This window comes from Pseudophryne corroboree, chromosome 5 (genome assembly GCF_028390025.1).
Source record: "Pseudophryne corroboree isolate aPseCor3 chromosome 5, aPseCor3.hap2, whole genome shotgun sequence".
NCBI lineage: Eukaryota > Metazoa > Chordata > Amphibia > Anura > Myobatrachidae > Pseudophryne > Pseudophryne corroboree.
In genome coordinates this window covers 28,774,282-28,800,852 of record NC_086448.1, presented here as the reverse complement: position 1 = coordinate 28,800,852, position 26,571 = coordinate 28,774,282, and the positions used below count along the sequence as shown (strand labels likewise).

The following is a 26,571-nucleotide window of genomic DNA, read 5'->3' as shown; positions in this document are numbered from 1 at the left end:
AGAAGCAGCAGAAGCAAGAAGACATCGAAATCGGCGGCAGAAGACTCCTGTCTTCACTTAAGGTAGCGCACAGCACTGCAGCTGTGCGCCATTGCTCCCGCAGCACACCCACACACTCCGGTCACTGCAGGGTGCAGGGCACAGGGGGGGGGGGGCGCCCTGGGCAGCAATTAAGATACCTGATGGCAAAAGTATACATATATACAGTCAGGCACTGTATATATGCGTGAGCCCCCGCCATTTTTACACATGAGAAGCTGGACAGAAGCCCGCCGCTGAGGGGGGCGGGGCCTTCTTCCTCAGCACACCAGCGCCATTTTCTCTTCACAGCTCCGCTGGAAGGACGCTCCCCAAGCTCTCCCCTGCAGTATACAGGTGCAATAGAGGGTAAAAAAGAGAGGGGGGGCACATAAATTTAGGCGCAGAGATATATATATATATATATATATATATATATATATATAAAAACAGCAGCTACTGGGTAAACACTAAGGTACAGTGTAATCCCTGGGTTATATAGCGCTGGGGTGTGTGCTGGCATACTCTCTCTCTGTCTCCCCAAAAGCCTTTGTGGGGTCCTGTCCTCAGTCAGAGCGTTCCCTGTATGTGTGCGGTGTGTCGGTATGCCTGTGTCGACATGTTTGATGAGGAAGGATACGTGGAGGCAGAACAAGTGCAAATAGATGTGGTGTCGCCCCCGACGGGGCCGACACTTGATTGGATGGATATGTGGAAGGTGTTAAATGATAATGTAAGCTCCTTACATAACAGATTGGATAAAGCTGTAGCCTTGGGACAGTCGGGGTCTCATCCCATGCCTGCTCCCACAGCGCAGAGGTCGTCAGGGTCTCAAAAGCGCCCAATATCCCAGTTAGTTGACACAGACGTCGACACGGAATCTGATTCCAGTGTCGATGACGATGATGCAAAGTTGCAGCCTAAAATGACTAAAGCCATCCGCTACATGATTGTGGCAATGAAGGATGAGTTACACATTTCTGAGGAAAATCCTGTCCCTGACAAGAGGATTTATATGTATGGGGAGAAAAAGCAAGAAGTGGCTTTTCCCCCGTCACATGAATTGAATGAATTATGTGAAAAAGCGTGGGATTCCCCTGATAGGAAGGTAGTAATTTCCAAGAGATTGCTGATGGCGTATCCTTTCCCGCCAACGGACAGGTTACGCTGGGAATCCTCCCCCAGGGTAGACAAGGCGTTGACACGCTTATCTAAGAAGGTGGCCCTGCCGTCTCAGGATACGGCCGCCCTAAAGGATCCTGCGGATAGAAAGCAGGAAGCTATCCTGAAGTCTGTTTACACACATTCTGGTACGCTGCTGAGGCCAGCAATTGCTTCGGCCTGGATGTGTAGTGCGGTAGCAGCATGGACGGATACTCTGTCTGAGGAGTTAGATACCCTGGACAGTATATGCGGGATGCCCAGAGGGACTTTTGCCTGCTGGGCTTTAGAGTAAACGCAATGTCCATTTCTGCCAGAAGGGTCTTATGGACTTCGCAATGGACAGGGGATACCGACTCTAAAAAACACATGGAGGTTTTACCTTAAAAGGGTGAGGAATTGTTTGGGGACGGTCTCTCAGACCTAGTTTCCACAGCTACGGCTGGGAAGTCAAATTTCTTGCCTTATGTCCCGCCACAGCCTAAGAAAGCACCGTATTACCAAATGCAGTCCTTTCGTTCGCAAAAGAGCAAGAAAGTCAGAGGTGTATCCTTTCTTGCCAGTGGCAGGGGTAGAGGAAAGAGGCTGCACCACGCAGCTAGTTCCCAGGAACAAAAGTCCTCCCCGGCTTCCACTAAATCCACCGCATGACGCTGGGGCTCCACAGGCGGAGCCAGGAGCCGTGAGGGCGCGTCTCCGACATTTCAGCCACCAGTGGGTTCGCTCACGGGTGGATCCTTGGGCTATACAAGTTGTGTCTCAGGGATACAAACTGGAATTCGAGGTGACGCCCCCTCACCGTTACCTAAAATTGGCCTTGCCAGTTTCCCCCATGGAAAGGGAGGTAGTGCTGGCAGCAATTCACAAGTTATACCTCCAGCAGGTGGTTGTAAAGGTTCCTCTCCTTCAACAGGGAAGGGGTTACTATTCCACTATGTTTGTAGTACCGAAACCGGACGGTTCGGTCAGACCCATCTTGAATTTAAAATCCCTGAACATTTATCTGAAGAAATTCAAGTTCAAAATGGAATTGCTCAGAGCGGTCATTGCAAGCCTGGAAGAGGGGGATTTTATGGTGTCTCTGGACATCAAGGATGCTTACTTGCATGTCCCCATTTATCCACCTTATCAGGAGTACCTCAGATTTGTGGTACAGGACTGTCATTACCAATTCCAGACGTTGCCGTTTGGGCTCTCCACGGCACCGAGAATATTTACCAAGGTAATGGCGGAAATGATGGTGCTCCTGAGAAAGCAAGGAGTCACATTTATCCCATACTTGGACGATCTCCTCATAAAGGCGAGGTCCAGAGAGCAGTTGCTGATCAGCGTAGCACACTCTCAGGAAGTGTTGCAACAGCACGGCTGGATTCTGAATATCCCAAAATCGCAGCTGATTCCTACGACGCGTCTGCCCTTTCTGGTCATGATTCTGGACACAGACCAGAAGAAGGTGTTTCTCCCGGCGGAGAAGGCTCAGGAGCTCGTGACTCTAGTCAGAGACCTCTTAAAACCGAAACAGGTGTCGGTGCATCACTGCACGCGAGTCCTGGGAAAGATGGTGGCATCATATGAAGCCATTCCCTTCGGCAGGTTCCATGCGAGGATCTTTCAGTGGGATCTGTTGGACAAGTGGTCCGGATCGCATCTTCCGATGCATTGGCTGATCACCCTGTCCCCCAGGGCCAGGGTGTCTCTTCTGTGGTGGCTGCAGAGTGCTCACCTTCTCGAGGGCCGCAGGTTCGGCATACAGGACTGGGTCCTGGTGACCACGGATGCGAGCCTCCGAGGATGGGGGGCAGTCACTCAGGGAAGAAACTTCCAGGGGTTGTGGTCAAGTCAGGAGGCTTGTCTGCACATAAATATCCTGGAACTAAGGGCCATATACAACGCCCTGAGTCAAGCAGAGCCTCTGCTTCGCAACCAACCGGTGCTGATTCAGTCAGACAACATCACCGCAGTCGCTCATGTAAACCGCCAGGGCGGCACAAGAAGCAGAGTGGCGATGGCGGAAGCCACCAGGATTCTTCGTTGGGCGGAGAATCACGTGCAAGCACTGTCAGCAGTGTTCATTCCGGGAGTGGACAACTGGGAAGCAGATTTCCTCAGCAGGGACGACCTCCACCCGGGAGAGTGGGGACTTCATCAAGAAGTCTTCACGCAGATTGCAAGTCGGTGGGAACTGCCACAGGTGGACTACAGTCAGGTGTGACTATGGGCCTAAAATTAGGGTCCATAAAGGTCCAGATTTCGGCCCTATCCATCTTCTTTCAAAAAGAACTGGCTTCACTGCCTGAGGTTCAGACGTTTGTTAAGGGAGTGCTGCATATTCAGCCCCCTTTTGTGCCACCAGTGGCACCTTGGGATCTTAACGTGGTGTTGGATTTCCTGAAATCCCACTGGTTTGAGCCACTTAAGACCGTGGAACTAAAGTATCTCACGTGGAAAGTGGTCATGCTGTTGGCTTTAGCTTCAGCTAGGCGTGTGTCAGAATTAGCGGCTTTGTCATGTAAAAGCCCCTATCTGGTTTTCCATATGGACAGGGCAGAATTGCGGACTCATCCGCAGTTTCTTTCTGCCAAAGGTGGTGTCATCTTTTCATTTGAACCAACCTATTGTGGTGCCTGCTGCTACTCGTGACTTGGAGGACTCCAAGTTGCTGGATGTAGTCCGGGCTTTGAAGATGTATGTAACCAGAACGGCTGGAGTCAGGAAGACTGACTTGCTGTTTATCCTGTATGCATCCAACAAGCTGGGTGCTCCTGCTTCAAAGCAAACTATTGCTCGCTGGATCTGTAACACGATTCAGCAGGCTCATTCTGCGGCGGGATTGCTGCAGCCGAAATCAGTGAAAGCCCATTCCACAAGGAAAGTGGGCTCTTCTTGGGCGGCTGCCCGAGGGGTCTCGGCATTACAGCTTTGCCGAGCTGCTACTTGGTCGGGTTCAAACACTTTTGCAAAATTCTACAGGTTTGATACCCTGGCTGAGGAGGACCTTGTGTTTGCCCATTCGGTGCTGGAGAGTCATCCGCACTCTCCCGCCCGTTTGGGAGCTTTGGTATAATCCCCATGGTCCTTACGGAGTCCCCAGCATCCACTAGGACGTTAGAGAAAATATGAATTTACTCACCGGTAATTCTATTTCTCGTAGTCTGTAGTGGATGCTGGGCGCCCGTCCCAAGTGCGGACTTTCTGCAATACGTGTATCCGACTTGCCTACTCTCCCGGAATGGCCGGGAGGCTCCCGAAAATCGGGTGACCCTCCCGGCCCCACGGAAGAGCAGGCAAGTCTCCCGGTTACAGGGGTCCCCCCCCTGCCCGGCCGCCCACTTAGCGAGTAAAGTGGGCGGTCTGGGCAGGCGATGACGCGATTCTTGTTGAATCGCGTCATCATAGCCACGCCTCCTGCTGTATAATGCCGGCAATAGCGGCATTACACAGCGGGGGGCGGGGCTTACACGGGATGATCCCGTAGTCATGCCCCCGGTCCGCCTCCGACACGCCCCCGACCCGCCTACGCCACGCCTCCGGTCCGCCCCCCTCTGCACTCACATAGCAGCCCGCCCCCCTGCCGAACCGACCTGGCTGCTCTCTCCCGGAGAGAGCAGCCAAAAAGTCGGTAAGTATGACGTGTATATAGTTATTGCTTAACCAGTAGCGGATCTTGCCACGGGCAAGCAGTACTTTTGCCCGGGGCGCCGCCTTCCGGAGGGCGCAGGGCGCCCTCCGGAGGGCGCCGCACCAGGGCAAGATCCGCTACTGGTGTGTGCCCCCTGCTGCCCGCTGCCCCCGGCCGCTACCGCTGGGAAGGGAAACTAGACGCGTACGCGTCTAGTTTCCCTTCCTGGAGAGGTCCTTTACTGTGCGGTGCGCGATGACGTCATCGCGCACCGCACATCAATTCAGCTGTACAGGGGGCGTAAATGACCACGCCCCCTGTACAAAGACACGCCCCCTAAAGCCGCCCGGGGCGCCACAAGCCCCGGAGCCGGCCCTGTGCTTAACAAAGGGTTATGGTTATGAAGCATCGGTTGAGTGATGCTCAGTTGTTGTTCATACTGTTAACTGGGTAAGTTTATCACAAGTTATACGGTGTGATTGGTGTGGCTGGTATGAGTCTTACCCTGGATTCCAAAATCCTTTCCTTGTAATGTCAGCTCTTCCGGGCACAGTTTCCTTAACTGAGGTCTGGAGGAGGGGCATAGAGGGAGGAGCCAGTGCACACCAGATAGTTCTGAATCTTTCTTTAGAGTGCCCAGTCTCCTGCGGAGCCCGTCTATTCCCCATGGTCCTTACGGAGTCCCCAGCATCCACTACGGACTACGAGAAATAGAATTACCGGTGAGTAAATTCTTATTATCGATCTATTGTATCTCTCTATCTCTCTATCTATCTATCTATCTATCTATCTATCTATCTATCTATCTATCTATCTATCTATCTATCTATCTATCTATCTATCGATCTATTGTATCTCTCTATCTCTCTATCTATCGATCTATTGTATCTATCAATCTATCGATCTATTGTATCTCTCTCTCTCTCTCTCTCTCTCTCTATCTATCTATCTATCCTGTAGTATATTCATTCTCCATTACTAATTACACTGAACTCTGTTCCTCATTTACATATGGAAATAATCACTTTCCTGCTGTCATTTCAGATTTAGCGCCAGCGTGGGCACAGACGGCCTCCGCAGATGCCGCTGGAGACCCCTACCACACCCAGTCACCCGTCCTGTTTAATGTTCTGCATGGAGAGAATTTCTCTATAATGCTGAATGCCAGGCAGAAAACCAGCACACCACCGTCTCTCACCACCCACAGTGACGGCACCACACAAGACACGATGAGAAACCAGGACAGTGCCACGGCGATACTCACCACTACGCATCAGCTCACTGCGTCACTATCAGGTGCAAGTAACAGTCACTCCGTTGAATTACCTTCTATGACTGTAGAAAACGCTACGGCAAATGAGGGTGGCACCAGTACAACGTGTGTTACAGGCGAGAGCGGAACCGGCGTTCCCCTGACTACAAGTAGGAACACCACCAATGGACCATCACCTATAGGAGAGAACAGCACCAGCACTCCAACTAATAAAAACAAGTACAGCACTGATACACCGACAGTGACAAGTGGAAGCACCGCCGGCATGTCATCTTCTGCAGGTGCCACCAGCACCAGAACGTTATCCAGTACAATGACACACAGCACGGTGCCCGCCACCTCCAATAAGCCATTTGCCAGCCTGAGAACTTCAGGGGATGCTGTTGTGAACCCAAGAACCGTGAAGAGGACAGCGCCTGTGCGTAAAGCGGCTGGTGAGTTGTCAATGATGCGGGGCCTGATTCAGAGTTAGGGGTGAATCAGAGAAAGGAGCAAAAACTAGAGCAATTTGCACCTGGCAAAAACATGCTGCGCTGCAGGTGGGGCAGATAACGTGTAAAGTGCTGAGAGATTTAGAGTTAGGAGAGGCGTATCCTAGCTTAATTGTAAATTGCAGTGTAAACTGGCCAGTATTTGTGGCTACATGCAAAAGCAGCCGGCATTTACCCTGCATGCAATTTCATATGCAGTTGCCCCCCACCTTGCATTCAACTGTGTTTGTTCCAGGGGCAAACTGCGTTTTTGTTTTTCTTTTACCTCTAAATCAGGCGCACAATGCCCTGGGGCGAATCACGTTCGTCCGTGAACTTGTATATGTTCTGTGCCACAGATTTGTAATGTTACATATGGCCCCTAAGCCTCTATTCGTTTCTTAGTCCTGTAGCCTCTGCCCCTTCTACACTCAGGGCTCTATGTAGTCACTATGTTGTTATTTCTATGCTTTATTTTTAAAGCGCCACTGAGATTCTGCAGCGCCGTATACAGGTATATACACAATGTACAATGACTTATTGCTGGGTAATACAGGGCAATAAACCCACCAACTAGGTAGGGCGCGGACTAGAGGGGTGGTATTCATGTGCCGACAGTCACATGACCTCCCCCAACATCCCGCCCACTCTCTATTCCAACGGTCGCCATGCCGACCAACAGGGACTATTTCCACTCGTGGGTGTCCACGGCACTCATAGAGTGGAAGTCGCCACCGAGCCCGCAGCGTAGCAAGCACAGCGAGCCCGCAAAGGACTTGCTGCACTTGACCCTCCCCCCCGCCGGTCAGCCATACCACACCCGACTAGAGACAAGGGATGGGAACCACTGCTTCTTTGCAGGCGACTGGAAGTTACTCAGAGGGACGGAAAGGCAGTGTAGCACTCAGAGACTGTACACACTGAAGGGTAAGCTCACAGAGCCAGAGGCGCTGGCAGGGACTAGGAGACAAGAGCGCACTGGAAGCAAGGTTAGTGCTGGGAAGGAGGGCCCTGCCAGTGAAAGCCTACATGCTAAGGGCCATATCTATTAATGAATATTTGCGGGATATCTGTAAATATTAAGGGTCCTCAGGATTTAGGAAGGATTGAAATATCTGCCACAGTCCCTGCAAAGCAGACCCCTTTTTCCCGCAGGCAAACTCTGAAACTTTCGGTTTTTGGATTTGTCTGAATATTAGGCGGTCCCGTTGGACAAAATGGGCCTGTTTCTAAACACATGTGGAAACCAGCGCAAGTGTACCAGGCTCAAGAAGGATAATGAAACGCCATCATTCCTGGAACCTCTTCTAGGAAAACATTAAGGAACGGGAGGGGAAAAAAAAGTTCCTGACACTTGATCCATCAGATCAAGAAATAAAAATCCTGACACGCGGGAGACAGTTCCTGACAGGGTATCCGGTTTCTAGGTCGACATGCATTAGGTCGACATGGTTACTAGGTCGACATGACAAAAGGTTGACATGAGTTTTTCACAATATTTTTTTTTATTTTTTATTTTTTTCAGACTTTACGATCCACGTGGACTACAATTGGGAACGGTAACCTGTGCCGAGCGCAGCGAGACCCCTTGCTCGAAGCACAACACCAATTTTTTAAAAAAAACTCATGTCGGCCTTGCTCATGTCAACCTAATGCTTGTGTCAACATATTTAAGGTGTCGACTTAGTTACTGTTGACCAATAGTGGTCGACCTAGACACTGTCAACATAAGTGTGGTTGACCCTATGAACCACACCCCCTGACAGACACCCCCCCCAAAAAAAAACAAAAAAAAAAACCCCATCTCACTAACCTGTATTTCTCTGTGGTTGTTTTGTGTTCATAGTATAAGGTTTTTCTGCTACATACAGGCTTGGACTGGCCCACAGGGGTACAGGGGAAACCACAGGTGGGCCCTACTGCCTGGGGGCCCACCCCCTCACTAGGGATCAGGTTCCAGACTGTGCTGTTACTAATCTAGTACATTATCTTGCATGCACTACAGTATTTACTGTATATATTTATTTAGGGGTCAAACACTTGCAAAATGGTTAGGCAAACCAATGTGGTGGCTGGGCACACCCCCTCTAGAGACTGGCCACACCCCTAAACATGGGTCCCTACCACTGCATTCTCCTGGTGGGCCCTACATGCCCCAGTCCGACACTGGCTAAATATATTGTTATTGTGTTATTATCTGGCGGGCCGGTAAACCCTCTGGCCCTCTCTGATACTTAGCTGTACTGTAGCAAAGCTCTGCCAGGGTCAGGTAGGGTCAGAACCTCTAATTTATAATGAGCTCCTTTCCCTCATTTGATTTCAGGCAGAGTTTCGCTGAGTGTGAAAATCCAGAGCAGCGACACTAAGGAAGAAGCCATCAGAAAGTTCTCACAAAAGGTAATTTTATTATCAGGACCGTTGCCGTATGTGTCGTAGCCGTCTCTGTTGCACTTTATGCAGAGTGAGTTCTGCGCCTTTTTTTTAATGTCGCGTAAGTTACGTGAACTCATCTCTGCATGCTCAGAAATCCAGTGCACCTAAGTGCGGCTACGGAGAGTTGTTCGTGTTCTGACTGTACTAATCCTGATGACCAGAGAGAACGCTGCGATCTTGCGGCGGCAGAGACTAGGTACTTGCAAATGTGCCTGTTTAAAGGCGGATCTTTTGCCCTTGCTATAGTGAGGTCAAATAAACATTTTAGACTTAAACAGGAACTGCATTGTGGTGTTTAGTACGCCCCTCCGAGCACAGGTCCTCTCAGGGTTACGTGATAGTTCTGGACTGTTTTTGTAGCAAAATATCTGATTAGTTGTATACTGTAGTGTTACAGTATAGTATACTGTTTCACTAATCAACCATGCAATGCATGGTTACCCAACGCATGGTTACAAAATGACCCAGTTTGCTCTGTGCAGAACCTCCGGTACACCTACATGTTTTCCAGAAATGCCTTTTCAAATAATATGTGCAGGAGCCGCCTTATTGGTTGCCGCATGTCTAACCACCGGTAACACCAATCACGCAGCCTATTTCCGCCCACATTAAGTGTAATCACACACGGTGCTCCGTGCAGATAACATATGGCGTATCTAACCCTCGCAGGCCTACTGAGACTTATCACCACTGCTAGCTCCTGCGCCAGGTTCTCCTGACTTTATGCTCATATTCTAACAGTTGTAATCCGTTTCCTTCTAGGTCTGTGACCTAATTCTTAATACCCTACAACTTGAAGATGTCGGACTGACCTTGGGACCGGACAGGATACAGATAATGTGTTTGGATGCTGATGTCTAACAATGTTCCCGTCAGTCTTGGAGGATCCAGTGTGGAATCTCATCTGCGATCTAACAATAGACACAGTTGCAATAAGGGACCATCCCTACGTGAGACCAGGAATGAACTGGAACCATTGTACTGTAGATAGTCATTATTCTGGTTCCAGGATGTATCAGAAATGTGAGGCACAAGCGGAGTGAGAGAGGCTCATGGGCCAGATCTTTCCTACATGGACACCAAGGGAAAGTAACGTCAGACCAAGGGGTCTTTTTTACTAAACCTTGAATGGAGATAAAGTGGACGGAGAGAAAGTACCAGCCAATCAGCTTCTAACTGTCATGTTACCGTCTGTGTTTGAAAAATGACAGGAGCTAATTGGTTGGAACTTTATCTACATCCAAGGCTTAGTAAATAGACCCCTAAGTGATATATATATATATATACTGCTCTCCTGTGTACTGGGGCCACCAATCTGATGTGTTGATGAATTGACCTGATGGAGGAAACTGATCGTTTTGCTTTGTTGTTTAACTGGCTTATGGGGAGATGTAATATAAAATGGTGGCTGCTCAATCAATTTAATAGTTCTTCACAGGTGCATAAAAGGGAGGGGTCATTCTAGACAAGAAAAAAGGAAAGATATTCCCCCAGCACACTGAAAAGAATCAGCAATGAGATTTGAATACTACATGATAATAGAAATACAGAGATCTCAGTTGCACATATTTGCAAACATATGGTTAAGCCGCCAGGCTGCCACAAGGCACCTCTGTTTTTGGCGGTATTGACAATGGGCCTAATTCAGACCTGAACGCAGCAGCAAAATTGTTCTCTAATGGGCAAAACCATGTGCACTGCAGGTGTGGCAGGTGTAACATGTGCAGAGTTAGATTTGGGTAGGTTATATTGTTTCCGTGCAGGGTAAATACTGGCTGCTTTATTTTTACACTGCAATTTAGATTTCAGTTTAAACACACCCCACCCAAATCTAACTCTCTCTGCACATGTTACATCTTCCCCACCTGCAGTGCAGCATGGTTTTGCCCATTAGAGAACAATTTTGCTGCTGCGATCAGGTCTGAATTAGGCCCAATGTGCTTCGGTAAGCGCTCCGCAGTACAATGAGCGACGTTGGACTACCGAATCACTCCGGATTGAATTGCATCCCCAAGTACACAGTAGAACAGTCACTATTTCAACAGAATTGTTTTTTTTTAAAAATATACTTTAAGGCAATTATATAACACCGGCAGCTTGTGCACTAGTGGTGTCAGGCAGATACACCATACTCAGCTTTGCAATGAATGGTTAAATCGCTATATACAGTACAAATGATAACATGTCTTCAACAGAAAAGAAACCGCGCTGCAGACAGAAATAAATAATTAACAACACTGTGATCTACAAAACTAAAACATTATACAACAGCAATGCGACCCACTTACAGTAGGTTACACAATGAACTACATACAGTATATAAAATCAAGACTCTCATATGTAGCAGATGTATCTAATGCTTTAGTTCTAACAATTGCAACAGCATAAATGAATGATCTGAGCAAAAAGCATGACGTCTTATTGGGAATTGTTACGCTTTGAAGTTCTGCACGAAGGAAACAAATCTTGTGCAGTACATACTGTAGTACTTAGGGGCTTATTTATCATTGGCAGTGATATTTACTATGGCCAACTGCACATGTGTGATCTGTGCTCTTGTGCGTGGCTGCAGGACACGCAGTGTGGAGGCGGCAGAGATACCTCTTCGCAAACCTAGGACCTCCTTCCCATATAAAATGAAGTTGTGGTAAGATTGAATCCCAACTCGCAATGTTGTCACTGACCGCTTCTGTTATTATTATTATTATTATTATTATCCTTTATTTATATGGCGCCACAAGGGTTCTGCAGCGCCCAATAACAGAGTACATAAACAAATCATCAAAACAGAAAAACAGTGACTTACAGTTGAAGACAATATAGGATAAGTACAGGGTATATAACCATAGCTGCGGCACTGAAATAAGTATCAGGGTGGCAGAAAACTGCGGGATTAGGTGCAGTCGAAGATATAAGAGAAGGAAAAGCACATGAGGGGAGAGGGCCCTGCTCGTGAGAGCTTCCATTCCAAAGGGGAGGGGCAGACAGACAGGGGTGGCACAGATGAGGTAGACAGAGAGTGTGGAACAGAGGGTTAGGATGTGAGTTGGCTGGGTTTGGTGAAGAAGGGCGTCTTGAGAGCCCGTTCGGAGTTTTGTAGAGAGGTGGAGAGTCTAAGGGGGAAAGGGAGAGAATTCCAGAGAAAGGGGGCAGCACGTGAGAAATCTTGGGGTTCAGTGACAGAGTTTCCATAAAAGCTCTGTCCCTGCGAATACCTAGAAGCAAAGTGACAGCCAAATTGCTTCAGGATCCCGCTTTGGCTCGCATAATAATATATCATATACTACGCGTGTAACATATGCTTCTGGTTTATATGTCTGTGATCCGGACGGCAAACCCTGGTGCCTCTATCTACAATAGAACCTGGCAATGCACACTGTTACAATTTATCATTTTATTCTGATAATACGATGGTAAGGACCAGCCAGGTAGTGGCTCAGCAGATATCTGATACTTTCTGATATTCCCGTTCTCAGCGACAGTGCGCACGCATAGGTCCCATCCTGCGCGTGCCCGACCACTGAATGCAATCGGTTCACATTGGCTGCGAACGCCTCTGGCTGATTGACAGGAAGATGCGTTTTTGCGGGTCGGGGGTGGGGAGACAATAAACCATTGCGGGGGTGGCGTGGGGAAAATGGGGTCGGGTTGGCAGCCGTTCTGATGTAAAAAAAAACCTGGCGGCGTCCCTCCTGCATACGCAGCCTAGCTTTTTAGCAGAATCTGCAATCCGTGCTGAATAAGCCCCTTTGTAGTTTTGCGTTATTTTTTGTTAAAACGTTTATGTTCATATTTGTGGATTTGACACCGCATTGTAAATAACTCCATATAATTGAATCCTTTGCAATGGAGGGTCAAGAGCATTATTCAGATGACATTGATTCATTGGGTTGTAATGGGCTTTATGGCAACTTTTACTGGCAAATTGCATTACATTTTTCGACTTTCTTTCTATGATTTTCCACCAGGGCCGTACTGCCCATCTGGCACTACCGGCATATGCCAGAAGGTTCGGCGGCCTGTTCTTGTCCCACAGATACCCGGGAAGGCCGTGCGCAGCCTCCGTCTCTCCGTTGTGTGCGCCTTCATGGAAACGGAGGCGCGTTGCAAGTCCACGCCCCCCTGACTCGTGGCACGTCCCCGTACATCATGTCTATGCGTCCCCTTGTGACAAGCGTGCGGCCCCAGTGACGTGCGCGTTCACAAATGCCAGGTGACGATTCGGAGCCCCAGTGCGTCCCTGTTTTCCACCATGAATTGACATAATTATAGAAATAAGTGGAAACGCCCTCAGTATAGGACACAGAAATACACAGATTAATGGCTGATTGATAAATAACGAGATTTATTTATGACCGTTATACAGGCGGGACGCGCAGCAGCAGAGAGTAATGACTTTTTCATCCTTTGTAAATTCCTGTCTTTTTTACGATCTCTCTTCTCCTTTATTATTCTAGTGCCCTTATACTATAGATGTCCCATGAGCTTTATAAGATTGTTATTTAAATAGTGATATATTTCTATTAGAACTGACTTGCAAAATATAAAGTTTTTTAATCAGCATTTTTTCTTACTCAACACATTTTTACTTAGCTGCTGCCTCCCCCTGGTGGAGCCCTGGGGAACTGCACGTGCTCAGCTTTTTCCACTTTTGCCCTATTAAAAAAACCCATTAGTGCACCACTAGGCTCTCCACGCTTTGGGCAGGTTATGCGTCTAGTTTCCCTTTGTGGAGAGTAACTGCTGAGCGGTGCGCGATGACGTCATCGCGCACCGCACAGCAAAGGTCCTCTCCACGAACGGAACTAGACGCATAGCGTCTAGTTTCCCTTCGTGGAGAAGACCTTTTCCTGTGCGGTGCGCGATGACGTCATCGCGCACCGCACAGCATTCAAGCGGCGCTAGCAATGTACAGGGGGCGTAACTGACCACACCCCCTGTATTAGGCCACACCCCTTTTCCTGCCCGGGGCGCAGAGCGCCATTGAACCGGCCCTGGGTTACTTTTCCCAATTGTAGTCCACAAGGACTATTCAGGTCAACTTTTTTGAACCTGTCGCCCTTTAGTACTGTCTACCTTTTACATGTCAACTATTTGACATTGTCGACCTCTAGACCATGTTGACCATTTGGGGTCGATCTATCATCCGGATACCTATTTTTTTTTTACTATCTGTGCCTAATCTAAGATATTGGGGCCTGTTGATCAAATAATAGTTGCAGGATATTTTAAAAAAGAAAAAATTGTTTTCAGGAGAAACTTGCAAGTATTAAGGGTTCCCCGAACTACTATGGAGAGATCATTTCCAACAGCAACCGCAGCCCCCGTATGGGGTATACAAAGCTGTCACATCTCCAGATGGCGGTATCCTATAGTAGCCTAGGGGCTACTATTTTGCAAAGGCTATATGCTCAGAATGGCCCCATACACCGAAGTAAAAGGTGAACGATTGCTTTTGCGATCATTTCCCTCCTTTACACATCGCGGGGATTGGCTCCTTTCAGTGCACCTGTTATTTTTAGTACATTTGGGGGAAAGTTCATATCTTATTGCGACGAATAGTGGTGATAAGAAATTAATTATCGGGTCTGAAACCCTATAGTAAATACTGTATGCCTCATTGTGAGTTACTTATAGAATGTAGACATTAAAGTTTATTTAGATCTACCATTCTAAGAAAACATATAGGGCGGGATTCAAATCTTTTATTGCCCCTGATCTCCCGCCTAAAGTGACGGGAGATCGCGGGGCGATATTCTATGGCCCCCTGTTATCGCGCTGATCGCACCCATTAGAGACGGGTTTAGCCGCGTAAAGCAGGTAAACCCGACTAAAGTCATGGGCCCGATCGTGAAAAGTCCCGTTTGGGTGTCCAAACGAGTCACTTTTCGTGCATTTCAGCTCGCCACCCCAGGAGGTGGCGAGCTGAAATGCTGATATCGCGACCATCGGCAGCAACATTTAAATACTGCCGGCGGGCGAGAGGGGAGCTGCAAGGTTTGAATCCCGCCCTTAGGGTCTATTCATGAAGCAATGAAAAGTGTGGAGAAGTGAGCCAGTGGAGAAGTTGCCCATGACAACCAATCAGCATTGAACTAACATTTATCATTTGCATACTGTGGAATTGTACGAAGCAGCTGATTGGTTGCCATGGGCATGAAAAGAGTAGACCCCTTAGTCTCTGACAGTACAATGACAAAACGCTACGCGGATCGGTGTGTGATCCAGAACGGTAATAAGTGCATAATCCGTTACCCTAATGAGTGTGTGATCCATCCGACAGGGGCGGTATAGCAGGAATATAGGAGAGCGATGTCGCAATATGGGGGATAAATGTTTTCTGTGCTGCACTTATTACACCAATGCTTAGTGTCAAAGATATTTCTCTGACATCCTAGTGGATGCTGGGAACTCCGTAAAGGCCCATGGGGAATAGATGGGCTCCGCAGGAGACTGGGCACTCTAAAAGAAAGATTAGGTACTATCTGGTGTGCACTGGTTCCTCCCTCTATGCCCCTCCTCCAGACCTCAGTTAGAATCTGTGCCCGGCCAGAGCTGGGTGCTCCTAGTGGGCTCTCCTGAGCTTGCTAGAAATAAAGTATTTGTTAGGTTTTTTATTTTCAGTGAGATCTGCTGGCAACAGACTCACTGCTACGTGGGACTGAGGGGAGAGAAGCAAACCTACCTGCGTGCAGCTAGCTTGTGCTTCTTAAGCTACTGGACACCATTAGCTCCAGAGGGTTCGAACACAGGGCCTGACCTCGATCGTCCGTTCCCGGAGCCGTGCCGCCGTCCCCCTTGCAGAGCCAGAAGACAGAAGATGAAATCGGCGGCAGAAGACTCCGGTCTTCATTAAGGTAGCGCACAGCACTGCAGCTGTGCGCCATTGCTCCCACAGCACACCACACCACACACTCCGGTCACTGTAGGGTGCAGGGCGCTGGGGGGGGGGGGCGCCCTGGGCAGCAATTATATTACCTTTTGGCTAAATATACACATAATACAGTCAGTTAACTGAATATGTGTAAAAAACCCCGCCATTAAGTTAAAGAAAACGCGGGACAGAAGCCCGCCGCTGAGGGGGCGGGGCCTTCTTCATCAGCACACCAGCGCCATTTTACCTTCACAGCTCCGCTGGAAGCACGCTCCCCAGGCTCTCCCCTGCAGTATCCAGGTACAAGACGGGTTAAAAAGAGAGGGGGGGCACATAAATTTAGGCGCAAATAGATACAAACAAGCAGCTATTGGGATAATCACTTATTAGCAGTGTAAATCCCTGTTTATATAGCGCTGTGGTGTGTGCTGGCATACTCTCTCTCTGTCTCCCCAAAGGACTTTGTGGGGTCCTGTCCTCAGTCTGAGCATTCCCTTTGTGTGTGCGGTGTGTCGGTACGGCTGTGTCGACATGTTTGATGAGGAGGGTTACGTGGAGGCGGAGCAGGGTGTCAAAGTCAGAAAAATATCATGCTACACGTTGCCATATATTCACCTCATGCGCGTGCCTGCTGCACGTGCACATTCTCTCCCGTGCGTGCGGATACTCGCAGCCGCGTGATGGCGCCTCGGCCATGCGCTCGAGCGCGTGGTATGTGCATTTACGGTAGAGTTTGTGTGCGTCTAGCGGGCGACTCAATCGTTAAATAATAAAACCAAATAGTATGTTTTATAGATAATGTTCCCCTTAATAATGACTGTAAGTTTGTTTAATGTAAATGGTCGCTGGACAGAGGAATTCCTCTTTGTATGGTACGAAGGGTCAGACAGGGTTTGAACAGCTGTGTCTGGTACCTAACTAAAGAACATTTTATTAGAAACAATCCGGTGCTGCTTAGGTAAAGATTAATCGCTCCTGCGTATAGATATGGCCATTAGTATTTTCTGGACATTTCACATATTTGCGATTCATTACCCATGCGGCGGGAATCTTCAGATTCCCTCCCACCTGAGCAGTTTGATATAGTCGCAGCCCACCTGTTCAAACTAACCTATGACCTTTTGTTATGATGCGAGGAGACATTCCTGTGTCCAATGAACAATGAGATTATAGGTCCCTTTGTAGTATACTGTACTCAGTGTATATAAGATCAGCCAGCCTGGGCAGCTCTCTCACTCTCCACAAACGGTTTTCATATTGACTAACTTGGAGCTGGTACCAGAAGCTGCGCAGCGATCGTTCCCAGTGTGTGTAAGTAATTCTCTGCAAACCAACTTATTCTCTGTTTGTATTGGCCATTCCCTCACTTTCTGTTATAGTATAAGTTTGTGACGCTATTGTATATTTCTGTCTAGATATTCTGTTAGAATTATATGTTAGCTTGTAGTGTATGACTTGTAACTGTTTCCCCTTTTCAATATAACTAAACGCTTGTTAGTAAAGGTGTTGGAACCTTAGCAAGGTATCGTGTGATTATTATATTGCAGAAGGTAATAGGAGCGTCTCAAACGCTCAAGTAGCTTTAGCATTAACAAGGTTAAGCAGCGTTATATCGCTGCAGTATTTCGGTAGAAGGTTTACCGCATAAGAGTATCCTTTCTGTGTGTTACATTCAAGGTTTACTGATTGTCATCCTGTGAGCGTCTGCGCCGCTCGTGATCTCCTCGTGGTCTCGAGCGTCCGCTACGCTGTTAGCGTAGCATTACGGTAGTCAACCGCCTATAGCGTGCCCGACACCACGCATTAAGCTGTGAACGAGCGTGTCGCATGTGCGTCTCGATCACGGCTGAGCGTATGCTACGCTAAGTGCGTACCTTTACGGTACCTCATACGCCAATTGCGTACTGTGTCTCTTACCCATTTATTGTGAATGTTATAAGATAAATAGTTAGCTTTATCAAGGGGCAGATACATGTGGTGTCGCCCCCGACGGGGCCGACACCTGATTGGATGGATATGTGGAAGGTCTTAACCGACAGTGTCAACTCCTTACATAAAAGGTTCGATGACGCAGCAGCCTTGGGACAGCCGGAGTCTCAGCCCGCGCCTGCCCAGGCGACTCAGAAGCCGTCAGGGGCTCATAAACGCCCGCTAGCTCTGATGGTAGACACAGATGTCGACACGGAGTCTGACTCCAGTGTAGATGAGGATGAGACAAATGTACAGTCTACAAAAGCCATCCGATGCATGATTACTGCAATGAAAGATGTATTGCACATTTCTGATATTAACCCGGTTACCACCAAAAGGGGTATTATGTTTGGGGAGAAAAAGCAGCCAGTGACTTTTCCCCCATCTGATGAATTAAATGATTTGTGTGAAGAGGCGTGGAGTTCCCCCGATAAGAAACTAGTGATTTCTAAGAGGTTACTGATGGCGTACCCTTTCCCGCCAACGGACAGGTTACGTTGGGAAACATCCCCTAGGGTGGACAAGGCGCTAACACGCTTATCTAAAAGGGTGGCACTGCCGTCTCAGGATACGGCCGCCCTAAAGGATCCTGCGGATAGAAAGCAGGAGGCTATCCTGAAGTCTGTGTATACACACTCAGGTACTATACTGAGACCTGCTATTGCTTCAGCCTGGATGTGTAGTGCTGCAGCAGCATGGACTGATACCCTGTCAGACAACATTGATTCCCTCGACAGGGATACTATTTTGCTAACCATCGAACATATAAAAGACGTAGTCTTATATATGCGGGATGCACAGAGGGACATTTGCCTGCTGGCATCTAGAATTAATGCAATGTCCATTTCTGCTAGAGATGAGCGCCGGAAATTTTTCGGGTTTTGTGTTTTGGTTTTGGGTTCGGTTCCGCGGCCGTGTTTTGGGTTCGACCGCGTTTTGGCAAAACCTCACCGATTTTTTTTTGTCGGATTTGGGTGTGTTTTGGATTCGGGTGTTTTTTTCAAAAAACACTAAAAAACAGCTTAAATCATAGAATTTGGGGGTCATTTTGATCCCAAAGTATTATTAACCTCAAAAACCATAATTTACACTCATTTTCAGTCTATTCTGAATACCTCACACCTCACAATATTATTTTTAGTCCTAAAATTTGCACCGAGGTCGCTGGATGACTAAGCTAAGCGACCCTAGTGGCCGACACAAACACCTGGCCCATCTAGGAGTGGCACTGCAGTGTCACGCAGGATGTCCCTTCCAAAAAACCCTCCCCAAACAGCACATGACGCAAAGAAAAAAAGAGGCGCAATGAGGTAGCTGTGTGAGTAAGCTAAGCGACCCTAGTGGCCGACACAAACACCTGGCCCATCTAGGAGTGGCACTGCAGTGTCACGCAGGATGTCCCTTCCAAAAAACCCTCCCCAAACAGCACATGACGCAAAGAAAAAAAGAGGCACAATGAGGTAGCTGTGTGAGTAAGATAAGCGCCGGAAATTTTTCGGGTTTTGTGTTTTGGTTTTGGGTTCGGCTCCGCGGCCGTGTTTTGGGTTCGACCGCGTTTTGGCAAAACCTCACCGATTTTTTTTTGTCGGATTCGGGTGTGTTTTGGATTCGGGTGTTTTTTTCAAAAAACACTAAAAAACAGCTTAAATCATAGAATTTGGGGGTCATTTTGATCCCAAAGTATTATTAACCTCAAAAACCATAATTTACACTCATTTTCAGTCTATTCTGAATACCTCACACCTCACAATATTATTTTTAGTCCTAAAATTTGCACCGAGGTCGCTGGATGACTAAGCTAAGCGACCCTAGTGGCCGACACAAACACCTGGCCCATCTAGGAGTGGCACTGCAGTGTCACGCAGGATGTCCCTTCCAAAAAACCCTCCCCAAACAGCACATGACGCAAAGAAAAAAAGAGGCGCAATGAGGTAGCTGTGTGAGTAAGCTAAGCGACCCTAGTGGCCGACACAAACACCTGGCCCATCTAGGAGTGGCACTGCAGTGTCACGCAGGATGTCCCTTCCAAAAAAACCCTCCCCAAACAGCACATGACGCAAAGAAAAAAAGAGGCGCAATGAGGTAGCTGTGTGAGTAAGCTAAGCGACCCTAGTGGCCGACATAAACACCTGGCCCATCTAGGAGTGGCACTGCAGTGTCACGCAGGATGTCCCTTCCAAAAAACCCTCCCCAAACAGCACATGACGCAAAAAATTAAATTAAGAAAAATTAATTAATTAATTAAATTAAGAAAAATTAAAGAAAAAAGAGGTGCAAGATGGAATTGTCCTTGGGCCCTCCCACCCACCCTTATGTTGTATAAACAGGACATGCACACTTTAACCAACCCATCATTTCAGTGACAGGGTCTGCCACACGACTGTGACTGAAATGACGGGTTGGTTTGGACCCATTTTAATGAACATCATCTTCTCCACATTTTCTGGATGTAACCTCGTACGCCGATTGCTGACAAGGTGAGCGGCGGCACTAAACACTCTTTCGGAGTACACACTTGTGGGAGGGCAACTTAGGTAGAATAAAGCCAGTTTGTGCAAGGGCCTCCAAATTGCCTCTTTTTCCTGCCAGTATAAGTACGGACTGTGTGACGTGCCTACTTGGATGCGGTCACTCATATAATCCTCCACCATTCTTTCAATGGTGAGAGAATCATATGCAGTGACAGTAGACGACATGTCCGTAATCGTTGTCAGGTCCTTCAGTCCGGACCAGATGTCAGCATCAGCAGTCGCTCCAGACTGCCCTGCATCACCGCCAGCGGGTGGGCTCGGAATTCTGAGCCTTTTCCTCGCACCCCTAGTTGCGGGAGAATGTGAAGGAGGAGATGTTGACAGGTCGCGTTCCGCTTGACTTGACAATTTTGTCACCAGCAGGTCTTTGAACCCCAGCAGACTTGTGTCTGCCAGAAAGAGAGATCCAAGGTAGGCTTTAAATCTAGGATCGAGCACGGTGGCCAAAATGTAGTGCTCTGATTTCAGCAGATTGACCACCCGTGAATCCTTGTTAAGCGAATTAAGGGCTCCATCCACAAGTCCCACATACCTAGCGGAATCGCTCCGTGTTAGCTCCTCCTTCAATGTCTCCAGCTTCTTCTGCAAAAGCCTGATGAGGGGAATGACCTGACTCAGGCTGGCAGTGTCTGAACTGACTTCACGTGTGGCAAGTTCAAAGGGCATCAGAACCTTGCACAATGTTGAAATCATTCTCCACTGCGCTTGAGACAGGTGCATTCCACCTCCTATATCGTGCTCAATTGTATAGGCTTGAATGGCCTTTTGCTGCTCCTCCAACCTCTGAAGCATATAGAGGGTTGAATTCCACCTCGTTACCACTTCTTGCTTCAGATGATGGCAGGGCAGGTTCAGTTGTTTTTGGTGGTGCTCCAGTCTTCTGTACGTGGTGCCTGTACGCCGAAAGTGTCCCTCAATTCTTCTGGCCACCGACAGCATCTCTTGCACGCCCCTGTCGTTTTTTTTAAAATTCTGCACCACCAAATTCAAGGTATGTGCAAAACATGGGACGTGCTGGAATTTGCCCATATTTAATGCACACACAATATTGCTGGCGTTGTCCGATGCCACAAATCCACAGGAGAGTCCAATTGGGGTAAGCCATTCCGCGATGATCTTCCTCAGTTGCCGTAAGAGGTTTTCAGCTGTGTGCGTATTCTGGAAACCGGTGATACAAAGCGTAGCCTGCCTAGGAAAGAGTTGGCGTTTGCGAGATGCTGCTACTGGTGCCGCCGCTGCTGTTCTTGCGGAGGGAGTCCATACATCTACCCAGTGGGCTGTCACAGTCATATAGTCCTGACCCTGCCCTGCTCCACTTGTCCACATGTCCGTGGTTAAGTGGACATTGGGTACAACTGCATTTTTTAGGACACTGGTGAGTCTTTTTCTGACGTCCGTGTACATTATCGGTATCGCCTGCCTAGAGAAGTGGAACCTAGATGGTATTTGGTAACAAGGCACACTACCTCAAGAAATTGTCTAGTTCCCTGTGAACTAACGGCGGATACCGGACGCACGTCTAACACCAACATAGTTGTCAAGGCCTCAGTTATCCTCTTTGCAGCAGGATGACTGCTGTGATATTTCATCTTCCTCGCAAAGGACTGTTGGACAGTCAATTGCTTACTGGAAGTAGTACAAGTGGGCTTACGACTTCCCCTCTGGGATGACCATCGACTCCCAGCAGCAACAACAGCAGCGCCAGCAGCAGTAGGCGTTACACGCAAGGATGCATCGGAGGAATCCCAGGCAGGAGAGGAATCGTCAGAATTGCCAGTGACATGGCCTGCAGGACTATTGGCATTCCTGGGGAAGGAGGAAATTGACACTGAGGGAGTTGGTGGGGTGGTTTGCGTGAGCTTGGTTACAAGAGGAAGGGATTTACTGGTCAGTGGACTGCTTCCGCTGTCGCCCAAAGTTTTTGAACTTGTCACTGACTTATTATGAATGCGCTGCAGGTGACGTATAAAGGAGGATGTTCCGAGGTGGTTAACGTCCTTACCCCTACTTATTACAGCTTGACAAAGGCAACACACGGCTTGACAAATGTTGTCCGCATTTCTGGTGAAATACTTCCACACCGGAGAGCTGATTTTTTTAGTATTTTGACCAGGCATGTCAATGGCCCTATTCCTCCCACGGACAACAGGTGTCTCCCCGGGTGCCTGACTTAAACAAACCACCTCACCATCAGAATCCTCCTAGTCAATTTCCTCCCCAGCGCCAGCAACACCCATATCCTCCTCATCCTGGTGTACTTCAACACTGACATCTTCAATCTGACTATCAGGAACTGGACTGCGGGTGCTCCTTCCAGCACTTGCAGGGGGCGTGCAAATGGTGGAAGGCGCATGCTCTTCACGTCCAGTGTTGGGAAGGTCAGGCATCGCAACCGACACAATTGGAGTCGGACTCTCCTTGTGGATTTGGGATTTTGAAGAACGCACAGTTCTTTGCGGTGCTTCTGCCAGCTTGAGTCTTTTCATTTTTCCTATGAGAGGCTGAGTGCTTCCATCCTCATGTGAAGCTGAACCACTAGCCATGAACATAGGCCAGGGCCTCAGCCGTTCCTTGCCACTCCGTGTGGTAAATGGCATATTGGCAAGTTTACGCTTCTCCTCCGACAATTTTATTTTAGATTTTGGAGTCCTTTTTTTACTGATATTTGGTGTTTTGGATTTTACATGCTCTGTACTATGACATTGGGCATCGGCCTTGGCAGACGACGTTGCTGGCATTTCATCGTCTCGGCCATGACTAGTGGCAGCAGCTTCAGCACGAGGTGGAAGTGGATCTTGATCTTTCCCTAATTTTGGAACCTCAACATTTTTGTTCTCCATATTTTAATAGGCACAACTAAAAGGCACCTCAGGTAAACAATGGAGATGGATGGATACTAGTATACAATTATGGATGGACTGCCGAGTGCCGACACAGAGGTAGCTACAGCCGTGGACTACCGTACTGTGTCTGCTGCTAATATAGACTGGATGATAATGAGATGAAATCAATATAATATCACTAGTACTGCAGCCGGACAGGTATGTATATTTATTATGTAATGACTGATGACGGACCTGCTGGACACTGTCAGCTCAGCAGCACCGCAGACTGCTACAGTAAGCTACTATACTATAGTAGTATGTACAAAGAAGAAAGAAAAAAAAAAAACACGGGGAGGTGGTATACAATTATGGATGGACTGCCGAGTGCCGACACAGAGGTAGCTACAGCCGTGGACTAACGTACTGTGTCTGCTGCTAATATAGACTGGATGATAATGAGATGAAATCAATATAATATCACTAGTACTGCAGCCGGACAGGTATGTATATTTATTATGTAATGACTGATGACGGACCTGCTGGACACTGTCAGCTCAGCAGCACCGCAGACTGCTACAGTAAGCTACTATACTATAGTAGTATGTACAAAGAAGAAAAAAAAAAAAAAACCACGGGGAGGTGGTATACAATTATGGATGGACTGCCGAGTGCCGACACAGAGGTAGCTACAGCCGTGGACTACCGTACTGTGTCTGCTGCTAATATAGACTGGATGATAATGAGATGAAATCAATATAATATCACTAGTACTGCAGCCGGACAGGTATGTATATTTATTATGTAATGACTGATGACGGACCTGCTGGACACTGTCAGCTCAGCAGCACCGCAGACTGCTACAGTAAGCTACTATACTATAGTAGTATGTACAAAGAAGAAAGAAAAAAAAAACCACGGGGAGGTGGTATACAATTATGGATGGACTGCCGAGTGCCGACACAGAGGTAGCTACAGCCGTGGACTACCGTACTGTGTCTGCTGCTAATATAGACTGGATGATAATGAGATGAAATCAATATAATATCACTAGTACTGCAGCCGGACAGGTATGTATATTTATTATGTAATGACTGATGACGGACCTGCTGGACACTGTCAGCTCAGCAGCACCGCAGACTGCTACAGTAAGCTACTATACTATAGTAGTATGTACAAAGAAGAAAGAAAAAAAAAAAACCACGGGGAGGTGGTATACAATTATGGATGGACTGCCGAGTGCCGACACAGAGGTAGCTACAGCCGTGGACTACCGTACTGTGTCTGCTGCTAATATAGACTGGATGATAATGAGATGAAATCAATATAATATCACTAGTACTGCAGCCGGACAGGTATGTATATTTATTATGTAATGACTGATGACGGACCTGCTGGACACTGTCAGCTCAGCAGCACCGCAGACTGCTACAGTAAGCTACTATACTATAGTAGTATGTACAAAGAAGAAAGAAAAAAAAAAAACCACGGGGAGGTGGTATACAATTATGGATGGACTGCCGAGTGCCGACACAGAGGTAGCTACAGCCGTGGACTAACGTACTGTGTCTGCTGCTAATATAGACTGGATGATAATGAGATGAAATCAATATAATATCACTAGTACTGCAGCCGGACAGGTATGTATATTTATTATGTAATGACTGATGACGGACCTGCTGGACACTGTCAGCTCAGCAGCACCGCAGACTGCTACAGTAAGCTACTATACTATAGTAGTATGTACAAAGAAGAAAGAAAAAAAAAAACCACGGGGAGGTGGTATACAATTATGGATGGACTGCCGAGTGCCGACACAGAGGTAGCTACAGCCGTGGACTAACGTACTGTGTCTGCTGCTAATATAGACTGGATGATAATGAGATGAAATCAATATATATGTATATATAATATCACTAGTACTGCAGCCGGACAGGTATATATATTTATTATGTAATGACTGATGACGGACCTGCTGGACACTGTCAGCTCAGCAGCACCGCAGACTGCTACAGTAAGCTACTATAGTAGTATGTATAAAGAAGAATGAAAAAAAAAAAAAACCACGGGTAGGTGGTATACAATATTATATATATATATATATATATATATATATATATTATATACAATTATATATATATATATATATATTAAACTGGTGGTCAGGTCACTGGTCACACTATCAGCAACTTGCAAGTAGTACTCCTAAGCAGACAATCACAAAATATATTATACTGGTCTGGTGGTCAGTGTGGTCACAATGGCAGTGTGGCACTGACTCTGGCAGCAAAAGTGTGCACTGTACGTTATATGTACTCCTGAGTCCTGCTCTCAGACTCTAACTGCTCCCCACTGTCAGTGTCTCCCCCACAAGTCAGATAATTAATACAGTCACACTATCTAATCTATATCACTTCAGCAAGTAGTAGTAGTATAGTAGTACTCCTCCTAATAATGCTCCCCAAAATTACTACTACTGTGTCTCTCTCTACTGTCTCACTCTCTTCTCTAAACGGAGAGGACGCCAGCCACGTCCTCTCCCTATGAATCTCAATGCACGTGTGAAAATGGCGGCGACGCGCGGCTCCTTATATAGAATCCGAGTCTCGCGATAGAATCCGAGCCTCGCGAGAATCCGACAGCGGGATGATGACGTTCGGGCGCGCTCGGGTTAACCGAGCAAGGCGGGAAGATCCGAGTCGCTCGGACCCGTGTAAAAAAACCTGAAGTTCGGGCGGGTTTGGTTTCCGAGGAACCGAACCCGCTCATCTCTAATTTCTGCCAGGAGAGTATTATGGACTCGGCAGTGGACAGGTGATGCTGATTCTAAAAAACAGGTTTTGCCTTATAAGGGGGAGGAATTATTTGGGGACGGTCTCTCGGACCTCGTATCCACAGCAACTGCTGGGAAGTCGACTTTTTTACCTCAGGTTCCCTCACAGCCTAAGAAAGCACCGTATTATCAAATGCAGTCCTTTCGGCCTCAGAAAGGCAAGCGGGTCAGAGGAGCATCCTTTCTGGCCAGAGGCAAGGGTAGAGGAAAGAAGCTGCACCAGGCAGCCAGTTCCCAGGAACAAAAATCCTCCCCTGCTTCCACTAAGTCCACCGCATGACGTTGGGGCTCCACAGGCGGAGCCAGGTGCGGTGGGGGCGCGTCTCCGAAACTGCAGCAACCAGTGGGTTCGCTCACAAGTGGATCTATGGGCTGTACAAATTGTATCTCAGGGATACAAGCTGGAGTTCGAGGCGACTCCCCCTCGCCGTTACCTCAAATCAGCCTTGCCAGCTGCTCCCAGGGAAAGGGAGGTAGTACTGGCGGCAATTCACAAGCTGTACCTCCAGCAGGTGATAATCAAGGTCCCCCTCCTTCAACAGGGCAGGGGTTACTATTCCACAATG

At 47.8% G+C, this 26,571-nt stretch overlaps 1 protein-coding gene across 1 annotated transcript in view; it reads left to right on the top strand.

Annotated features, from left to right (window-relative positions):
- The window catches only part of LOC134927123 (mucin-2-like), a 50,677-nt gene extending 40,024 nt beyond the window's left edge, over window positions 1–10,653 (top strand). Inside the window, exons 3-5 of the mRNA XM_063921157.1 lie at window positions 5,843–6,505; window positions 8,865–8,938; window positions 9,737–10,653. Of these exons, the coding sequence (XP_063777227.1) occupies window positions 5,843–6,505; window positions 8,865–8,938; window positions 9,737–9,835 (836 nt within the window). The 3' untranslated portion in view covers window positions 9,836–10,653. The remainder of the gene's footprint in view (window positions 1–5,842; window positions 6,506–8,864; window positions 8,939–9,736) is intronic.
- Window positions 10,654–26,571: the final 15,918 nt, after the last annotated feature.